Genomic DNA, 21,460 nt, shown 5'->3' with positions numbered 1-21,460 from the left:
CCCGACTTTGGTCATGAGTTTGTAAACTTGTAGTTTTTCCTTTGGTTTGGTTTGACTTCACATGCAGAAGTCCAAAATGCATCCGTTACTACAAAACATGTAAGAATGTTCAGTCCACTCATTTGCCGGATGTGTCTGAGGCGGGAGCAAGAAAAATAAATACAGGAAGGTGGTGCCGTGTTCTGGTCTACTGGAGAACATGGAGAATTTCTTTTCATTTCACGGTTAGTTGTTAGCACATCCATAGTACCTTTCCGCATTAAGAATACAAAGCATACATGGCTACGGGACATTTTTTTTTACCTGAAACGTTTAACGTACACCTGATAGTTGGTTCGCATCATTTTCACACCTTCTCCAAAGGGTCTCGGTGCTGTTGTTTTGGTCCACACCCAAGTGTGATTACTGTGTTCACAACCAGACACACCAAATGGGGAAACAGAACCAGTGTCCGATTTAAACTGACTAAATACCGTGTGAAAATACCCTTAATAGCACCCTTTATTAATTAAGCAATTAAGCAAGAGTTAGCTAAAGTTAAATCATTCCATACTTGTTGCTGTAGAAATTAATCCCTATATTAAGACTGATCACTCCTAGTTAGCTGAAGTTGGGCCAGACTTTGTCTTCGAAAACTCAGAAGGGCACACCTGTTGTGCACTTTGTTGATTTCAGATACATGAAGTACCTGTACCCATATGAATGTGAAAAGAGGGCACTGAGCAACCCCAACGAGCTTCAAGCAGCCATCGACAGCAATCGACGGGAGGGCCGGCGACAGAGCTTTGGCAGCTCTCTCTTCACCTACTCTCCCAATGGGACTCCCACCATGCTGTCCTCGCCGAAGCTCCCCACGCCCAGCATGGGCTTAACAGTGGGCACCAACGGGACCTCGCTGGGTCACATCCACAAGATCAAGAAAGGTGAGATTTGCTTATTGCGCTACATGCACATCGAAGAAAATTTACTGTTTGAGGGACATGTTCTTTGATGTTGATTGTTTTGAACAGTGTTGGTCAAGTTACTTGAAAAACCCCAAAAAGTAATCCCGTTACTTTACTGATTACTTATTTTCAAAAGTAATTAATTACTTAGTTACTTAGCTACTTAGTTACTTTTTAAAAACATGATTTACAACCTGAGGAGGTGATAAAGCAATAGATCTGTCAACCCAATTCTACTTTTTCTGCATAATCCATCATACAAAATGTAATCAAATGGAAAAGTATCTTTTTTTTTAAACTTATTTTATCAGTTTTAATCTTTTAACTTCATGCATGAAGCAAAAATAAAATTATATGCACCGTTCTCTGACTTGAATAAATTTGTTTAACATTTAAACCTATTTTCTGCACATTCCAGCACATAAAATAAAATATTTTTTGTGTTTACACTCAGTCTTTCAAATAGATGCAAGTGAAACACAGCAGAAAATAAATAAAGTCAAAGACTAGCGGTCCTTTTGCTCTATTTTCACCTGTAAAGCAGGAGTAGGGTAGGCGGAGGTTTACCCTGGTGCAGGTGTGCCGCGGCGGTCAGTGGAAGAATCCGCGAGTTTCTCTGTGAATTTCCCATTAGTCGTAGCGCACTCGGTGCTTGTTTAGGGTTTTTTTTTTTTCGCTGTAAAAAGAAGTTTTCTTCCCACGCACAGTGGACAAACAATGTTTTTGTAACTTTTTATGGAATCAAACTTAAAGTAAGGTCAGTACTTCCACGCTTTAAACGCTGCACGCTCATACTCTCTCCCACAATCGATATGTGATCCATTGTTGATCTGCACACAGCTGTTGTCACTAACGGCGCACTCGCTTACGTCACTGTCGTGAGACATTCTCGCAAAAAACACGGTTTTAGTAACGCAGTAACGCAGCGTTCCTACGGGAAAGTAAGGTAATCTAATTACCGTTTTTGCAATAGTAATCCCTTACTTTACTCGTTACTTGAAAAAAGTAATCAGATTACTGGTTTTGAATAGTTAAATAGAGATGGACCGATCCGATATTACGTATCGGTATCGGTCCGATACTGACCTAAATTACTGGATCGGATATCGGAGAAAAATAAAAAATGTAATCCGATCCATTAAATATCACGAAAGCACCTCACAAAACTTGCAACACGCCGTAACTCACCTCAGAACGTTAGCACGTCGGAGCAGTATGCATCACGTGATAGAGCGGCTGTGGCATGCGGGACCTGTGGTGGTCTGGATAGCATGTTGGAGCTTCGCTAGCAACCCGGCATTTCATCTCCGACAAAGTTATCCCCGAGAGAAGTAAAGCAAGTGTGTAAGTCCATCTCTGAATGTTTGTAAAGCATTCCTGCGTTAAGCTTAACTATGGAGCGACTGCCTCTTCTTGCTGCTACTTCAATCATGAAACTGATCAATGATCAGCTGATCGGCTTTTCTGTCGCGAGTCCGTCTCTCTTGTTTGTTTTTGGCCCACTTTGCACCAGAAAGAGGAAACCAGCAGCTGAACAACAGCAGCACGTTTAAGCTTGATCAGCTGTTGTTAGAATGTATTTAATATTACTTTCTACTCCAGGATCTTTTTCTACGTAGCTGACGGCTGGTAACTGTGCAGGGGCGGATCTAGCAAAGTTTAGCCAGGGGGGCCGATAGGGCATGAACAGGGAAAAGGGGCACAAAGACATACTTTTCTTTCTTATTCTCATTTAAAATGTCGAGCTTTTAATAAATAATTATCTGACACCCAAAGTTTTAATTTGATGTAAAATGAATAGAAGTCAATTACTGTATATGGTGACTATTAAGTCTAATATATATACCCTAGTAAGCTATAGTACTCTTTACTTTGGGAAGGTACCATCTGTGCAGTCTGCAGTTTTTTTGAAGAAAGATGTTGAATCTATTTAATATTTCTTGAAAAATAATTGATTTCTGTGCATTTTTTTTCACACTGCATCAAATTAAGGTTGATTACGTCGATTAAGCATCATGAGGTGGAGCGTGAGGGGTGGTTCCCTATTTTTTATTTATTTATTTTTGTTGTTGCTGGGAGTTGGAACCCTATTAGTTAGGTTGCTTAATATTTACGCTAAGTACTCTTTAAAATACCAGAATAGGGAGGATGGTGTAGGTTTGAGTTTATTAGATTGATCAGTATTGCTGAACTATGAAATTATTTTTTTTTTGCATACAGGTATAACAGAATAGCTTTAGTGTAGTTGTTGTTTTAAACTTGAGTATGAACTTACACAAAATGCAGCAAGATATTTAAAAAACAGTTTTGTTGATTAAAAAACACTATATCGGATTCATATCGGTATCGGCAGATATCCAAATTTATGATATCGGTATCGGTATCGGACATAAAAAAGTGGTATCGTGCCATCTCTAGTTAAAATACATGGATATGGCAGTAACTTTGTCTACTCTCAGATCAAAATGACAAATTCAAGTCAAGTATACGGTTTGTCAGTATAACGTGACAGTATAACGATTTACTCTTGACTGAGTTGGATCAAAGTTTTGAAAATTTAAGTTAAAATGAGGATCCACTGTGAAATCTTGAGAATTTTACTGATAGCACATTTATGATCAGAGATCATTTCTGCCAAATTTATCTCTTAAACGGAAACTCCGATCTTCAAATAAAGAAATAGCATCAAATCTGATTTGCTGTCATCTCTCTCTTTAAAAGAGCTTAACCCTGGGACCTTCCCGTAACACACTGCATCTTATTTATTATCTGTTTTCTGTGGTCACGCTGAAATTTATGTCTGGGAACTATAATGCATCATATGAGTTTGCTTGACTTTGAGTTCCCCTTTCTCTTTGTGCTGCTGGGCCAGAAGAAGAGGGAGGCCAGCCTCTGGCAGGCGTCAGCATGGCTCGTTTGCCAGCGGGGGGCTTGGCAGGTCACTCAGTGGCTGCTGTGCAGGCAGCAGCAGCCCATGCCGCCATGGCTGCTCAGGTGGCCGCTCTGGAGCAGCTGAGGGACAAACTGGAAGCAGGCGAGCCGCCAGAGAAGAAGATGGCGCTGTCTGCCGAGGAACACCAGCGACTGCTGCAGAGAGCGCTGCAGCAGAACCTGCTAGCCATGACTGCTCAGATACCTATGAACATTCGCATCAACAACCAAGGTACTGAACAGTGGAGCTCTGACATATTCGGGTAGAGAGAGAGGAACAAAACAACCAGTCAGACATGACTTTCATGTTTTGCACAGTAGCTGCAGGCTGTTCTACACTCTCGTTTGAGGAAATTCCTCCTTTATCTAATCAACATGAGATAAAAGAGTACACCACCTTTTTTACATCTCCCTGGTTTCAAAAGCTCAAAGATGCAAGAACACTGATTTTGCTGATGTGAAATGAAACTGTAATTTCTCACTTATTCTCGATTGTCAAGAAAAAGCAAATGGCCAAGTCCAGATAAAAAAGCAATATTAAGATTGCTGGGAAATATTAAGTCAATAATGTCAGCGTGAGCGCTAGCAGCAGTGATCTGTGTATGCAAACACCCACGTGAAAATGAAAATGTCACCTCTGGTAGTGGTTAACATGTAAATGAACAGTAAAAGAAGAAGATGAATTAATGTATTTCAAATGGTAACGGTCGGTTATTAGAGTGTATTTTTAGGGACATTCGTTTGTTTGTTTTTAACTATTCCAGAGTTGAAGTTTATTTTTGTCTTTACTGCAAATCAAAATGAACTAAAAATAAAAATCTGGAGTTATTACGATATCACAGTTACTCTTGGCATCACAGGTTTTTACATTTCATTGTTGCCAGTGCGAGCTAGGTTTGACACATTTCCCTTTTCATGACAGTTAGTATCTCAATGCATTCTTGTAATCTCACCACAAACCACAGCACCCAACTGCGAGAAAGTAACACCTAGCAGGGCTATAGGTTGACCTGCTTAGCTTATAGAAGCAGCGTGCGTGCATACATACATGCATGATTATCTGTGTGGGGATTCCCTTCTGTAAGCACGCACCTTGATCTTATAGAAGGATTTGTCTCGGTTACTGTCTATCTGATCGTGCACATGAACCATTTCTCGGTAAGTGACTTATGAGAAATGTTCATTGGGACATTTTTGAAAAATTCAGTTTTGCTCCTACTGTGGGACGGTTTTGTTTCTCCATTTGGTTTGAGTATTCTTAAGTCAAATCTGGATCCAAAAATGAATAAGGATGAAAACTGCTTTCTTCCAGATGGCAGACAAGACTCAGCTCTGAACCTCACCACCAACGGCACAGGGAGCATCAGCATGTCCGTGGAGCTCAATGGAGTGGTATACACTGGTGAGCAGCTCCTCTGTAACTTAAGGTGACACAACAAAATGTCAGATATGAGCTCGCTGCTTCGCAGTTAGTCATGAAAAGTTAAGTATTTCCACTAAGACTCTTGGCTGACTTACAGATCTGGAGAAGCATCAGATTGGTATAGAGACCAGCCCCCTTTCTTCCTCCGAATGTTCCTATCAGCACCTCTTTTGTTTCTGTTTCATATGTTGTTTCGTTGCTTATTTGATTTGTGAAGAAATGGAGAAATGATTATAGCTGTAAGAGATGTTACACAGAGCAGATTATTCCTGTTTTGTGGCAAAGCAGAGTTGTGCAGTAACATCGTAGAGTGTTGTTGTTGGAGGAAGATTACCAAGTTTGGTAAGACCTCAGTCTCGTGGGCCTAGACCCCTTGGATAATCTGGCTGTTGGAGATTGCTTAATGTCGTTAGGTGAAATTGGTCAGAAATAGGTGTACAGTTGTGCACCAAAGAGCTCTTTGGGACTGCTTTAGTCACTAGCAGAACGCTGCTGTCTCCTGTAGTTTAAATGGCAGGTGCCGGCTTGTCTGCACAGTCTCACTGACTATTTGCAGAGCTGCAGTGAAACGTCAGCGTGACTCAAATGGGAAACTGAGCACGTTTGCCTTGAAACTAAAAACTAAACTAAAAATTTGTACCTGAAGCTGTGTTCACACATGAAGTGATTCTCAGTAACCAGAGGCATTGAATTGCGTTAAGAGAATAAAAACGGGGCGAAGACAAAGTTGGCAATGTGATTGAAGTATCTATCAAGCGTTGATAGCCAAACAATCCGGTAGTAAATAGAATAGAGGGTTACCTAGGTAACTAGAGCCTGAATGTTGTTAGTGACCAGTCGTCAGCTTCAGATTGATGCGTGAAGAGCAAGTCTCTTCTGGTGCAGCTTAAACAACGCGTTTCAAATGGCACAACTTTTTCTTTGAAAGTGAATGTTCGCTTTTCACCGTTTGACTACTAACAGGTGAGCAGTTGGCACCTGTGTCTGCAGACAAGTCAGCTTCTTCCACACAAACTGCATGCGACTATAGCAGTTGCAAGGAGGTTTTTGTTGAAGCACCTTCCCCCTCGAGCAACCACTCGCCAGTTGGTCAGGAAAGGCAGTTTTTTTCCTAGCAAAAAGTGGTCGCCAAGCGGTTGCAGATCAGTATATACAGACTGTAATTCAAAGCATTTGACAGATGTTTTGTACTCTGACTCCTTTTTGTTTTCCCTCTTGTCGTTTTCTATCCAGGCGTTCTTTTTGCTCAGGCAGCACCAGGGTCAGCCTCGTCTGGTGCATCTGCATCGTCCGTCACCAACAAGGCTCCCAGCAGTCGCATCGCTCCGCAGCAGCAGCAGCAGCTGCAGAACACACCTACCTCAAACTCCAGCAACTCATTGTCTTAACAAACTCCCAGCCTTTCCTTCATTCATATTTTTTTTTATTTACCACGCTAAGTGAAGCCAAAAAGCAACCTCATTTTCTATCTCACCAATGCCAAAAATAGAAAAGAAAAGAAAAGAGAAGAACCATAAACCATACAGAAAGACACAAACTGGAACTCTGTTCACTTGAAGTACACTATCTCAGGTTTCCTCTCACAAACTCTTTTGTTCTTCATCGCCAAAATGATCTTGAAAAAGCAAAATCTCCCAACTGAGAGCCAGTATATGCTAAACAAAGACATATGCACAGCCTGTGAATTATTTATTTCTGCATCAATGTACAGATTATTTGGAGAAAAAAAGAGAAGATAAAAACTAGGAAAGCATTGTTTACACACACAAACACAGCTACTGACTGACAATGATGTTTTATCCTTCAGGGGAGAGACTTTATTTTAAGTTTTCATTGTCATTATTGTCATTATTTTATTCTCTTTATTGTTTTTTTGTTTTTTTTATCATTTAAATCTTTAACAATCTTTTCACTGCAGGAAAAAAATCTATATTAAGAATTCTATACAAAAAAAAAGAATATCATCTATTTTTAATCAGAATAACTTTAAGGATAAGTGTTGTTTCTTCAGGGCATATATAAATATATATAAATATATATAAATTGTACCATTGTGACCTCATTTTGGGTAAAACCTTATACACACGGCAGCCGTTTTGAGTGTCTGTGTGAGATAACAACGCAGGTCTGTGCTCCTGTCGTGTGGGGACGTATGCATTACATCACAGATTCTCCTGTGAATAGACAGAGTGACGTCGGCGTCCCGACTCAGACTAATGCAAAGGAGCACGCATTGGAGGCGGGCATAGTTGTTCTTCCTGTGACGCTCGGCTAATTTAGCTAGAAAATCCACTCCTGTTTGTTGACACGAGGCTTGTTAAATACACCCTTTACCTTTTTTTTTCTCTCTCTCTCCATTATGCTGGTAGAGTTTTCAAAATGTAAGAGTAAGGTCAGTTTGTACAGGCGGTAAAATTAAGTTGTTTCTTTTTGTTTTGTTTTTTTTCCCACCTCCCTGCACCTCATCACAGGATGGACTTTCTCAGTGCTGTCCACACCAAGTGTTCCTTTTCCTGTTTAGGGTTCAGATTTATGTGGAAAACACAGGTTTTAGGTGAATGTTCTCAGGTGTTTCTCGCTCTTAAACAAATATCCCACTTGACAGAGCACTGCTTTTCCACGTGTTGAAATCTGCGTTATCTTCTTTCTAACTTGGCCTTTAGTGGAGTGATTGTCTTTCAAAAAAAGAAAAGATGCATGCATGTATTTGTAGATAAAAAGCCCCCTTAATGAGATATGAAGTGATTTCCCATCTTAGGTTCGCAGGAGTCGAGCGTATACTGAATCTTTATTATTGCAGAGCTGCTCAAATGGACAATCAGGTGTCAGGAGATGCTTATCTGGGCTTCGGACGAGTGCTTTTTTTCAGCTCGTATGTGACATTGTGTTGTGTTTTCTTTTTTGGCTTTGTATTATAGATTTCAGATGCTTTTTATTTTTATTTTAGCGTTTTCAGCTTTGTTTTTGATGAATTTGTGTGTCTTCTGATCCAAGTGCTTCTTATCCCGCGCCTTGAGACGAACAGGGTCTCATTAAGGTTAGCTTGCAACCTGTCCGGGATCCTGCGATGGCTGAGAGGCGATCGCAGCTGCGGCGTTTGCTCGTGGCCTCGCGTCTTTGTACAAACTCTGTTAGCTTTACAAAACACAGAGGAGAATCTGTGTCATTTGTGTTCGTGCTTTTTGAAGTCAGTCAATCAATTCAGCTTTTTGAACTTTAACCTGTTACCTCTCTGAACTGTTAACCGTTAAAGATTGTTCCCCACAGCCCCGACACACACGCGCGTACACACACACACAGTCACCCCACTTCACAAAGCAGCTTCATTCCTACTGATGTTGGAAGTAAATCAGGCTTTGTACGTGGGTTCTGTTCAGAGACCTTAACACAGCATGAGCTGACCAGAGAGCGCGCGGTACCTCAGTTTAATCAGTTTTTACTGTTCAAGTCAAATATCACCAGATGGCTGTCGTGGCTTTGATTCTGGACTCACTTCTCGGTGGGAAATTACCACCAGCTGCTACAGAGCAACTGGTCATTACTTTTATGTTTTTTGTAACGGACCTCACAGTCATCACAGTGGCGTTCTTGAATTTCAGTGCAATGTCCACAAAGGATTGAACTGTCCATCCTCAGGCACAGGAAAGCAAAGGCGGACTTCAGGTTTATGTAAAACCCTGCTCGAGACTTCAGAAACCATTTGATTTGCAAATCGAATAACTAAATTCGTTTCTCTCCGCAAAACGCTTAAGCGCCTTTTAGATGCGGAATACAAAACATTGCCGGCTTTATCTGTTTACCGTAAAGTTCCTCCTCCTTCTCAAAGATGAGCCCATGGCTGAGGCAGCGACAGCCACACTAACCTTGCAATAATTGCCAGACACATGCAAGAAGTGTTGCATTTGTGGCATCGATTGCCAATGTCAACTATGATGAGGTTAAACCACACTTTTGAACATTTAGAGTTGTGAGTGTGTGTCTGCGTTTGGTGCATGGTGCAACATCAAGCAGTAGCTGCTCCTGGTTCTCACACGGGGGCTCGAGGAGGCCGTTCCACACAGACGCCGTAAACCGAACACACGGTTGCTGAGACACGATGATAAAACATTCAGCTGTTTGGCGAATTCTCCAGTGAACCCATGAGCACGTGCAGGACACCTTTCTGAAAAAAGTGACTGAAATTACGTAGTCAGACATGAGGCTGATGTGTTAGGACGCCGTCAGGCTCAGAGAGTGTCTACGTGTAGAATGTGTTGCTCTTCATTAACTCAGGCGTACAGCTGATTTAAATGTTTGATAAGTGCATCTCTTAGAAACACAGTAAACACTTTGTGAATGTGAGATTCAAAGGCTCAGCTCCATGAATGTCATCTGCCTTTTTTTCATGCCCTTACAGTAATGGGTTGGTATGTTGGAGTACTGCTTAGGCCCTAACCAAAACAAAACAAAAGGGGAAAATGACAGCCCTCACGTATTCCTGCTTCCTTGTATCTGCAGTATGAGTGGATACGAGGGCTGTTTTTCTTTGTATCAGGAGTAGCAGGTGTCACAGTTGCCAGTAATGGCTGACAATCAAATAGAGACGTACTGCGGCTGGAAGCATGTTGGGGGAGGATGGCTGGAGAGAAGCTAAATTCAATCAATCCCAATCTAAAGGATCAACACTGCTTTTTCACATTTGACCCTGTGACCTTTTGGCCCCCAAGGCAGCTTTTAAAGCACCCTCCCCCCCTTCGGTGAATCCATATTTATCGTATAACTATCGACTGCTTGTGTGTGATATTTGCACATGAACAACAAAGGTACCGCCACTCGACTGTACTCGCTCTCTCTGTGGACGGCAGCATTTTCAAGGAACATGTTCTTAACATGCGCAGTAGCAACAATCATGAGACTTAAAGACAACGCTGTATACCTCCAAACACTCTCGACATCCCTTCAACCACAATCAAACCCCGTTTCTACCTCAAGGACTAAAAGCTTTGGCAGATTTCTCCTGCAGGGCCACACCTGGGAGAATCCTGCTGGAGGCTGCGCTCAGGCCAAAAAACCCCACTCAAGTGATGGTGGTGCCGGTTCATAAGGATTTTAAAAGAGATTGTAGTGACCACAGACAATCAGCTGAAAATGCAATTCTCACCTTTAACGATGACCATTTTAGAGGCAGCTCTTTGGCAAGAGCTCCCCTCAGTGGAAGGTTTTTGTTACAGCGCACAATCAGTCAAAGTTTCCTGTATGGGGGGGAAAAAAACATGGAAGGATATGAAGGCTTCAACTATTCCATTTACTTTCTTTTCCTTTCTTTACTTCCTTGTGGTGTTTCCAGAGTTTAATGTTTGTGGGGGATGTAAAAGCTTCAGAATCAGCATTCAGATCACGGAACACTAAAACCAAACTTCACAGGCTTTTAGAATCAGTAGCTCTGCAAGGCACTCAAACAGGGAAGTGGTTCAGACAGGGAAAATGCAGTCTGGCCTGTATCAGTGCAATCATGTAGGATCCTCTGGTCAGAGGTAGTTCATCTCTGATATTTTAAGGCACAGTGTAGCTAAGAAAACTGCATCAGTCTTAACTCTGTAGCCTGTAGAGTTGTGAAAAACAGATTTTTGTTCAGGCTGGAGCTTTCGTTTTTTATTGTATGGTAGGAAGTTTGACTCCTATAGCTTACAGATGTTTTCCATCATTAGATTAGACAATGCCTGCGCAACATGTTTGGCTTTTTTATTATTTTATTCGTCTTTAATGGCCCTGGACTGTTTTCAGAAGCCTGCTTCGTTTGACACTGTTGTACAGACTTGAACAGCAACATAACTCATCTATTTTCCTGTCTTGGAGTCCAATTTTGATAACAGTATGTTAATATCAGCACAAACCCTCAGAGTCTATCGCGATCAGCTCGCTCGCTCTCTGTCTCATTCGTAACTTTTAAGTGTCTGAATCTCAGCTGTTTTTGATCCCAACCAGAGCTGTAGATAAAATAACTGCTTGAAAAACATGGTTCTGAGGGTCTTGCTTGGAGCGTGACTCCTGCTCCCACCTGCTGCCGACATGGACACTTTGCTAGAACATTTACGGGTTAAGGCGCATGTGGGGCTCGAGGACTTTTGACTGGACTTCACCACTCACCTTACCTCAACCAGGGGGACTGTGGATAGGGAAGATGATGATGATGATAAAATAACAAGATGCCTTCTGCTGTGACAATTATATGAATTAACATGTATTACTAAGACTCATTAAGTAGATTATTTCTGAAATTGGCTTTTAGGGCTATGGATATATAATTTTTTTTTTTTTAATTGTTTTTTGTTTTTTTGGCTATTTCCCTGCTTTTTTCCTTGTTTTAGACATGCTGTAGCAACGGAGACACAGAGATTACTTATAGAGCAGATTTTTGAATACAGTGATGATACTTATAATGGTAATGTGATTATTATAGGGAAGCGTGTGTGTGTGTGTGTGCGTGTGCGTGTGCGTGAGCAAGTGAGAGTGTGTGTGTGAGAGAGCTTCACGTGTATCCTCAGAACAGAAACAGTACTCTGTCTCTTGTCTCTTACAACCTCTCAGGAAAATCTACCTCTACCTCCAGTTTGATGCATTTAACCCGGTGAGGGCTCAAGTTACAGTTTGGCAGGAAGAGGACATGAGAATGGGCGCCGGCGTTTGAAGTGAACTTCAGCCGACCTCGATTGATATGAACGCCGTGCTTGTGTTAGATACAAACAAGACATTCTTGGTTGAGAGGTTCATTTCTGACGCCGGGGCGTCCGCCGCCCTCTTGTTTGTCGTTACACTTTCGTAACACTTCTGTTGTTTAGCTTATTTGAGTACCAACAACAGGGAACCTCCAGCTCAACAGCTAACTACTACCAGTACTCGGACAAGTACTGCTTCTCACACCACTGTCAGTTCAGAGTTTTGCAGTCTGCTCTATTAATGTGTGCTTATTCCTTCTTTTTTTTTTTTTCTATCAATGATCACATTTTTTCACAAGTGGGATGTTTCCCCAATGGCCACCACATCTGTGATGTGGCAGCGGGGCAATGCAACTGTTTATTTTGAAGGGTGAAGATCTGTTCTTGCCTATTTACTCAATATATGTTAGTGTGAATACTTTTATTTTGAATCTGAAATTAATAAAATATCACCTTTGTTAAATGTCAGATGTGTTTTGGATGTTATTTTAAGTATTTGGGACTAAGATTTAACAACCAGTTATCCTGAATTATACAGCCTCAGGGGAAATATTAGACTATGTCAGTATTTATTTAACAAAGATTAGACCATTAAGTACTAATGGTTTCACAGGAATTAAGAGATAGCAGAGCCAGTTGCTGCCAACCAGATTAATTGATCATCTTCAGGTGTGAGGAGCTCAGTAAAAGCAGAAGTTTAGACCCAGGCATCTTGCAATCACTTAGTCAACCATGAACTACTCGGTAGTAGATTTGAGCCCTATGGGAGTGTCCACCAAGAGGGACATGGACCCCCTATTGATCCTCTACCTAATCATACGTGCCAAGGTGTGGAAACGGGTGTGGGTCACAAACAGCCGAGGTTCCAGGCAAACCCACCGGGTACTCTGTAGACCAATGGATTCTAGAGTTAAAGACGAGGCCATCTGTCCAGCAAAAGCTTGGCTGAAATGAAACAGGACAATGATCGCAAGCACTGCAGCAAAATCTGCAACAAAAAGGCAAAAAAAAAAAAACAGGAAGCATCAAGGTGATGCAATGGCCCAGTCAGAGTCCAGACCTCAACCAGAGTGAAATGCTGTGGTCAGACCTTAAGATATCTGTGCATAAACGAAATCCCACAAACCTCTGTTGCCTGAACACTGTTGCAAAGAAGAGTGAGACAAAATTCCTCCACAATGATGTGAAATACTGAAATCTATGGTAAATGATTACTTCAGGTTATTGCTGCTAAAGGTGGTTTTACAAGCTAAAGAGTTGTGGGGTGTACTTTAGTTTTCCACACACCGCTTCTGCATTTAGTCTAATTTCACGTTAACTAAATAATGACAGAGTGTAATATGTGTTAGAAATCAGCCAAGGTGCCATTGTGTAGCCTGTAGGCCGTTTGTCTGTCCGTCTATGGATATGCCTCACCAGACCATCACTGACACACCACCAAACGGTTCATGCTAAACTATGTTACAGGAAGCATAATGTTCCCCCACAGCTTCTTCAAACCCTTTCACGTCTGTCACATGTACTCATGGTGAACCTGCTCTCATCTGTGAAAAGCACAGGGTGCCTGTAGTGGACCTGCCAATTCTGGTATTCTTGGGCTCTATGGTGCCAGTCAGTGAGGGCAGAGCCCACTAAAGGACATGGAGCCCTCAGGCCACCGTCATGAAAGTCTGTTTCTGATTGGGTATTCACACCAGTGGCCTGTTAGAGGTCATTTTGTAGCTCTGGCAGTGCCCATCCTGTTCTTTGCACAAAAGAGCAGATTCTGGTCCTGCTCGTGGATTAGGGTCCTTCTGCAGCCCTGCCCAGCTGTCCTGGACTAACTGCATGTCTGCTGGAATTGCCCCATGCTCTTGAAACTGGGTTGGCAGACACCTGAAGGAGTTGGAAAGAATGTCAGTGGCCTCCACCTGTAAAGCCTTTTCTGTTTTGTGTTTTCATTGTTGTCTAGTGTACTTGTTGTTAATTTCATTAACACCAAAACAGCTGGAACTGATTAACAACCCCCTCTGCTGTCCCAGATGTTTAACTGATGATGTTATCCTCTAATTAGAAAAGGTTAAAAGGTTTTCCTTTATTTTTTAGATTAATTTTACTCAAGAAACTGTTGCAAACTATCTAACAGAATATAAAGACTGTAAAAGCAACACCAGGGTTATTACTTGAAATCTTAAGATACTGCTTAAAATGAGTAGATCAATAATAATGTTCCTCTTGTACCTTTCCCATTGTAGTGTACATTTCAGTGTTTTTTCTGTAATGCAACCGTTCTCTGACTTGTATCCCCATGTGATGTCTGTGTTGTATGTGTAAGGTCGGGGGTGGGTTCATTCCACTGCAGGGCAACCTGCCACTGCATGTGTCGAATAAACTTTGAACTTGAACTTGATTGTCTCATTCTGAGTTGTCTTTGTACATTTACGCTGCTGCAGCACTTGTGTCTTTGACCTTGACTGCATCGAGTTGTTAAAATCCATTTACTGAAGCTTCTCACTTTACACATCTTATGGAAACTTGCAACCTAAAATAAACAAATACTAATGGTTATGAGCCTACCACCTGTTCACAGTATAGTCTTTGGAAATTATTTCTACATTAGTGAAAACAATTTAGCATAAAAAAAAGTTTTTATTTTTTCCCTTAAATGTTATATTTTTTTTTATTATTTGAAATATCTTGATAAGCAACAAGATTTGTATTAACAAAGGTGGTTGTGGGAGTATTTTAAAGTGCCATGCTGATGGCCAGATCCACAAGGATTTGAAAAGCTTTTTCTCCTCTGTACACAAATTCAGTGGATCTTTAAAAAAAAAAAAGCTAAGAGGTTTTCCTGCAAGAATGATGGATAGGTATGTAAAAAGGATTCAAATATCCTCTCCCAGAGATGCTGGACATGGAATGGCTTTACCATGTACTATTTCTTGTGACTGAAGATGCAGCAGAATGAATTACAACTACAGTGTATGCTTAAACTGCATTGGATGTGTCATGGTCCTGGGTCTTTTGACCCAGCGTTTTAAGTTTGAGTTTATTTTGTTCATTAGGTTATCTAAGTTCATTTGGTTATTAGACTCCTTGTGTTTTCTTCCCCTGTATTTACGCTTCCCCTCACCCTTTGTGTTTCATGCTGCGTGTCTTATGTTATCAAGTTTGTATTATTATGCCTAAGTGTTTCTAGTTATTATTTCCCCCTCGTGTTTCCAACTATGGTAAATCTCCCCTGCTCTTCATGTGTTTCATGTCTGTGTCTTACGTTAAGTTCTGGTTGTCATGTCTGCGTCTCATTATGTTTCCTATTTTATTTGGAAGAGATCCTGTGCTTTTATATTATGGGTTATGTTTTGAGTCCTTTGATATACTGTTTCTTGTTTCCCTAGATCTCAGTTATGGTTATCATAGGTTTAGTTCTTTGGCTTTGTTATATGGCTTCCCTGTGTTCCATGTTATGTCCACTGTGATGTTTTGTGCCATGTTTCAGGTTCCTATGTTCTGTCCCCCCAGTTGCTGTTAAGTTTGCGTGTTTTAGAATTCAGTCAGTGTGTTTCCTGTTTTACTTTGAAGGTCCATGTCTCATGTGAGTGTTTCTAGTTTTGCGTCCTTGCCTCGTCCTGCTTAATTACTCTCAGCTGTGCTCTCCTCCTGTGGCTCATTCCCCCTCGTTATCCCTCAGTATATTTAAGTCCTCTGTTTTCAGTGTGTGATTGTCAGGTCGTCTGTTGTCCACGCCATGTTTCCTATGCCATGCTTCCAAGTTTCTTGTCTAGGTTTTTCTTATTGTTTGTTTAGATTTCCCAGTTTAGGTTTGTGTTAATTTTGCTTCAGTTTGCCTTGCCCTTTGTTTGTACCTTTTTTTCCAGCCATATTAAACGGCTCGCTTTTTGTTAACATTCAAGTTTTGTTCCCTGTTCTTGGAGTCTGCATTTTGGGTCCTTTTTCAATTCATACAGTCTGCCCTCGCCAGACTGTGACAGGATGCAGCCAAACCGATAGGATGATGTCTTGCAGTACTGATAGGCAAATGCTTTGTCTCCTGAAGTCAGCTGGTCTGAGGGTGTGAGGAGAAAAGTCCTACAAACAAGCAGCAACTGAAGGCAGCTGTAGGAAAAGCCTGGCCAAGCATCCCAAGGGAGGAAAGTCAGAATGGTCTGACGTGCATGGATGCACAAGATTTGCATCCAAATTTAAAATAATCATTGCAGTTACTTATCAAAAGTAACAGACTCAAGCACATAGGAAATGAAGGGGAGAGTGCAGGCAGGGTGGAGACGGGTGTAAGGGGTGATTTCTGACAGAAGAGCAGTAAAAGTGAAAGGGGAGGTACAAGGTTTGGAGATGATGGCACTGTCAAAAAGCACAGACAGCAGAGATGGAGATGTTCAGATTTTCATGTGGAGTGATCAGATTGGACACAGTTAGAAATGAGTAGATCAAATCAAATCAAATCACTTTTATTGTCACATCACATGTGCAGGTACATTGGTACAGTACATGTGAGTGAAATTCTTGTGTGCGAGCTTCACAAGCAACAGAGTTGTGCAAAATACAATAACGTAAACAAGCAAAATACAAGAATGGCTACATCTGAAACTAATAAATATATGTACAATATATAATAGTATATGCATTTCTGGATGTGTATACTAAATATTTTTCTACGGTGTGTGTGTGTGTGTATACACATATTTTACAAATTAAATAGAGTAAACAATAAATAAAATATATAAAAATATACAGAGTTGAGACATGTGCAAAACATGCTGCAGAACCTCCTTCCTGATGGAAGTAGTCTGAACAGTTTATGGCTGGGGTGACTGGAGTCCTTGATGATCCTCCCCGCTTTCCTCAGGCACCGCTTCCTGTAGATGTCTTGGAGGGAGGGAAGCTCACCTCCAATTATCCGTTCAGAGCACCGCACTACTCGCTGGAGAGCTTTGCAGTTGTAGGCGGTGCTGTTGCCATACCAGGTGGTGATGCATCCAGTGAGGATGCTCTCAATGGCACAGTGATAGAAGGTCCTGAGGATGCGGGGGCTTCATGCCGAATCTTTTCAGTCTCCTGAGAAAGAAGAGGCGCTGCTGCGCCTTCTTCACTGTTTTGTTTGTGTGTACTGACCACGTAAGATCCTCAGCCAGATGTACACCAAGGAACCGGAAGCTGCTCACTCTCTCCACAGCAGCGCCGTTGATGGTGATGGGGGTGTGTACTTCTCTGCACCTCCGGAAGTCCACTATCAACTCCTTTGTCTTTGCGACGTTGAGGGTGAGATGGTTGTCTTGACACCAGTGGGTCAGGGCGCTGACCTCCTCCCTGTAAGCCGTCTCATCACCATTGGTGATAAGACCCACCACTGTAGTGTCGTCCGCAAACTTCACAATGAAGATCAGGATCAGGAAGACAGATTGAACAAGCAGTTTGGAAATAAAGTTAGAGAGGCTGAGATGGTTTGGATATGTCCAGAGGAGGGATAGTGGATATACTGTACAATGGATGTTGAAGATGGCACAGCAAGGAAGAAAAGAGGAAGAACATAGAGAAGATTAATGGATGTAGTGAAGGAGGAGATGTTGATGTGGCATAGAATAGGTGGCAGAGAATCTTGCAATAGGACTTAAAGGTACTGTGCTGCAGGGGTTGTAACAGACTCCACTTTGTTTGTGTGAATGGGGAGTCTGCCTAACACTAAGTTTCATCATGGAGTTCCACAGGGTTCTGTGCTAGAACCATTTATATTCACATTACACATGCTTCCCATTGACTGTATCATTGTGGCCTTTAATTTCTTACTGGGCCCTAAGAGTCTTAGAAACATGGGGTATGGTTGTTGGGGTTTTCTTTTGTAGGGTCTTTGCCCTAAAGCATCTTGAGGCCACTGTTGTTGCCATTTATGTAAATAAAATTGAATTAAAGTCTGAATTCTACACCTTAAATGCTTCATTTTAAGTTCACCGTGTATATTAAATTATGCAGTTTTTTAAAAAAGTAAGGTATGCTGTTACAGAAATTGCCTCTTTGCTCTTTAATAATCGTGCTCACCCAGAGGTTCTTTGCATATAAAATTCAAAGGGGGGTGGGAGTGAGGGCAACGTGACGGGCGTATCACGTTGACGCTGGCTTTTTTACAAAGCACCGCCCAATAAGCGTCTCCGCGGTGCTAAACCTATCGGAGCCCGGTAGATTCAAACGAAAGCGCTGATTCAGCGAGTGGGGGCGGAGCTACTTCTAGGTTCTGTTTGGTGCTTGAACAGCGAAGCGTCGGATTGAGAGCGATTATCTTCGTTACGGTGGCAAGTGTTACGTTTAGATGTTAACAAACCCCCACGTAAAGAAAAAAAAATGAGACTTAGGTCTCAGAAAACTATTGCTGCTTGTCCAGAGACACCGAGGCGCTCCCGTCGACGGTCTAACGGAAAAAGGAGTCGATCGCGCCTGTCCGGGTCGGAGATTGAAAGTCCGCTTCAAAGCAAGGTAATTTATTGTTTGTCGGGTTATTTCTCTATGGTGATAGTGCTGTTATTAATGTTGGTGGAACAGGTAAACATTAAGGTAGCATACAGAGCTGGATGTTGAATATCGTCCCTTTGTTAGGATGCTAGGCTAGTTAGCTAGCTACTAGCGTTCTCATAACAAAACAGCTAACAGAGTTGCTAACATTAGCACCTTCTCGATGGTAGGTAGCATTTGCCACAGTTCTCTAGTTCTATCTGGATCTGTCTGGACCTATTTAAGTAATTTTTTTTGGTTAATTTTAATTGGTAGGTTAAATACAGCAAGGAGGGTTGGTAGGGATATAGTTTCCAATTTAGACCTGAAAATAAACCATCGTGGTTGTAAATATAAGCTACTGTTAAAACCTCGACCTACTGATTAAGCTTTATGACTTTATGTTTAGATTTTAAAACGTGTTGGATTGGCAGACATGACTGTGACTAACCACTGTTTGCATTGTAGATTTAAACTGTAGATCATTCACTGGGTGTCGAAAAGAACAAAGGAAAACAATGTTGTTCATACAGATCCAATTCATTCTTAGTAGCTGCTGTCTTTAAGTCAATCAATCAATCAATGAAACTATCATTAGTATTATTTTTTTGTATTCTTTTCTTTTAACCTCTACACCGAGTCGTATTGTTGTGTGTTGCTTTAAATTACTAAAATGAAACAGTGAGTTAACTTTGGTTTCAAGTTTAATCCTTTACCCTAAAATTGAGGGTCTTTTCACCCATAAGAGAAACTTGAGAACATCTCAAAGAAGAAGCATACATACTAGGCAGCGTTAATCACATCACAACACTGGATTCCAAGAGGATTGATGCCAACAAGGATTAAAGGTCCCAGTTGCATGTGGAAGAGGGTCGCAGTAAAGTAGGTCACCAGGACACATCTTCCTGTTTAGACCCATTAGACTAGTGTGGATAGAGGCCATGCAGAACAGAATCCTATTCAGGGCAACATATGTGGTGACTTTGGTTGTTGGTTAAATCAACTTGATACTCAGGTTGAAATATGGGGCAAACTGCTGCTTGAAGAAAGGTTTATAACCATATTACAATTGTACTGTAAATAGCTGTGAAACTGTGTGGTCACCAAAATACAAGCTGACTTACCTTTAATGACGGCGTTTGAATGACGGCGTATTCACTACGTGAAGGCTTAAAAATAGCCAAATCTTGTATCCATCCTAGGTGAATTGGGTGTGTTCCTCCAGAGATTTATAATTGCGAAATTGGTTCGCCCTATATGTGCTGACTCCTCAGACAAGGTACGAGAATAAATAGCGGTTGGTCTTCAGGGTTTCTACTCCACTGCCGTATTTCATACGGGTCCACATTTCCAATGCGCACAATTTTTTGCAAGTACCGTCTCTTTGCATCTGGACACAATCTGTCTCTATAACGTCCTTTTTCTTTTGAGTTGCTTTTAAGTATGGTTCATAGCAATCTTCCTTCCAACACAGTGTGTTTGTTTTGATTCGTGGCCTACTAAAATGGTGCCGCGCTCCCACAATGCATTGCGGCGTGAACTCCAAAGCCCCATTGTCCTTGGTGATGTAAGACTTGGATGCAGCTGCTGGCCATGGAAACCTATTCTATGGAGCTCTCTACACGCTGTTTTTGAACTAATGTAAATTTCACAGTTTAGAGGTCTGTAATGATTGACTCTGCTGAAAATTAGCGACCTCTGTGCACTATGCGTTTGTTGAAACAATCTGCATGCCTAGGTGTTCCCGTGGAAGTAATCCAAACACCTGAATTCAATGATTTGGATGAGTAAGTGAACACTATAGTGTGGAATAGAATAATCCTTTATTGTCATTGTACGTGTACAACGAAACTATGGGTGCTCTACAGAAATGAAATATAAATAGTAAAACAACAGGAATAAATGGCATACAGAAGATATATATACAAGCTAGAGGCATGTCAGCAAAACAAGAGAAGGGGACACATTGAAGAGCAAAGTGCTTGGAAGCAGTGCAAAGGGGTTGGTCTGAGTATAGAGTCCGTATGTGAGGCCTGAGTGATGGGGATTACTCAGAACGTGGCACAGATTGGTGGGGGGATGGTGTTTGTGAGGTGTAGGACCTGATTAACCTGAAGTGCTGACCAGAGGTCAGCAGGCCTTCCTGTTCTCAGTCATGGCCCCTGCGTACCAAACACCCAGGCAGTAGGAAAGCTTGCTCTCCATCGAGGAGCGGTAGAAGGTCAGGAGCAGCTTCTGGTCCAGGTTATTCTGGAAGTGCAGCTGCTTTTGGGTCTTCTCTAACAGAATTTTTTTTTATAAACGTGGGACACTGATTGAGACATCCTGAAGTAATGCACTATTACGCTGTTTTAAATGCGTAATAGGTAATAATGAAGGTGTTGCTTCACTGAACAGTTTTTTCTTCTTGTTGTTTTTATTGTGTAGGATGAAGAGACTGTGAATAAAGACTCAGAGGATGAAGTTCCCACTATGGTGAGGCGACCGCTGCCTCGTGGCCGGGCGAGAAAGAGGGCTATTGCTGTGAATGACCAAGAATCAGGTATTTTAGCGCCATCGGCTGATTCTGCTTTAAAGCACAGTTACACTACCTGTTAGTTGTTAGTTGAAATGCTCATCGTTTTCTGTTGTGTTTTCTGAATGACTCTCATTTTACTGTCTAGATTTGACCTTCAAGACTCCAGTCCGTCCCATCATGCACCACGAGCGCATACTGTCAGAGATCGACCCTGTGACTCCGCGTAACGCGACAACAGCTAGAAACATCTACTCACCCATTGTGCGTTTCCTCACACCCAGCAAAGAAAGTGAGTACCAGTCATCCATTTGAAACTTGTTTACATGTAACAAAAGTCTCTCATTGAGAGACGTCACCATACAACTGAATGTACAGTGGGGCAAAAAAGTATTTAGTCAGCCACCGATTGTGCAAGTTCCCCCACCTAAAATGATGACAGAGGTCAGTAATTTGCACCAGAGGTACACTT

General features: G+C 41.6%; 2 protein-coding genes across 3 annotated transcripts in view; both read left to right on the top strand.

Moving 5' to 3' along the window:
* The window catches only part of arid3a (AT rich interactive domain 3A (BRIGHT-like)), a 47,091-nt gene extending 34,630 nt beyond the window's left edge, over nucleotides 1–12,461 (top strand). The window contains exons 6-9 of one of the 2 annotated variants that reach the window (XM_005934877.3): nucleotides 676–923; nucleotides 3,817–4,107; nucleotides 5,188–5,277; nucleotides 6,532–12,461. In XM_005934877.3, coding sequence (XP_005934939.1) covers nucleotides 676–923; nucleotides 3,817–4,107; nucleotides 5,188–5,277; nucleotides 6,532–6,686 — 784 coding nt within the window. In that variant the 3' untranslated portion in view covers nucleotides 6,687–12,461. The remainder of the gene's footprint in view (nucleotides 1–675; nucleotides 924–3,816; nucleotides 4,108–5,187; nucleotides 5,278–6,531) is intronic. The other variant, XM_005934878.3, reaches the window with a different exon arrangement.
* A 5,711-nt stretch (nucleotides 12,462–18,172) lies between these two features.
* Nucleotides 18,173–21,460, top strand: part of ctdspl3 (CTD (carboxy-terminal domain, RNA polymerase II, polypeptide A) small phosphatase like 3) — a gene marked incomplete in the record, with an annotated part of 23,304 nt that continues 20,016 nt past the window's right edge. Inside the window, 3 exon segments of the mRNA XM_014337657.2 lie at nucleotides 18,173–18,458; nucleotides 20,901–21,015; nucleotides 21,137–21,280. Coding sequence (XP_014193143.1) covers nucleotides 18,327–18,458; nucleotides 20,901–21,015; nucleotides 21,137–21,280 — 391 coding nt within the window.

The sequence above is a fragment of the Haplochromis burtoni genome, unplaced genomic scaffold (assembly GCF_018398535.1).
Source record: "Haplochromis burtoni strain Fernald_Lab_line unplaced genomic scaffold, NCSU_Asbu1 Contig_189, whole genome shotgun sequence".
Taxonomy (NCBI): Eukaryota; Metazoa; Chordata; class Actinopteri; order Cichliformes; family Cichlidae; genus Haplochromis; species Haplochromis burtoni.
This window is presented reverse-complemented; position numbering and strand designations above follow the sequence as displayed.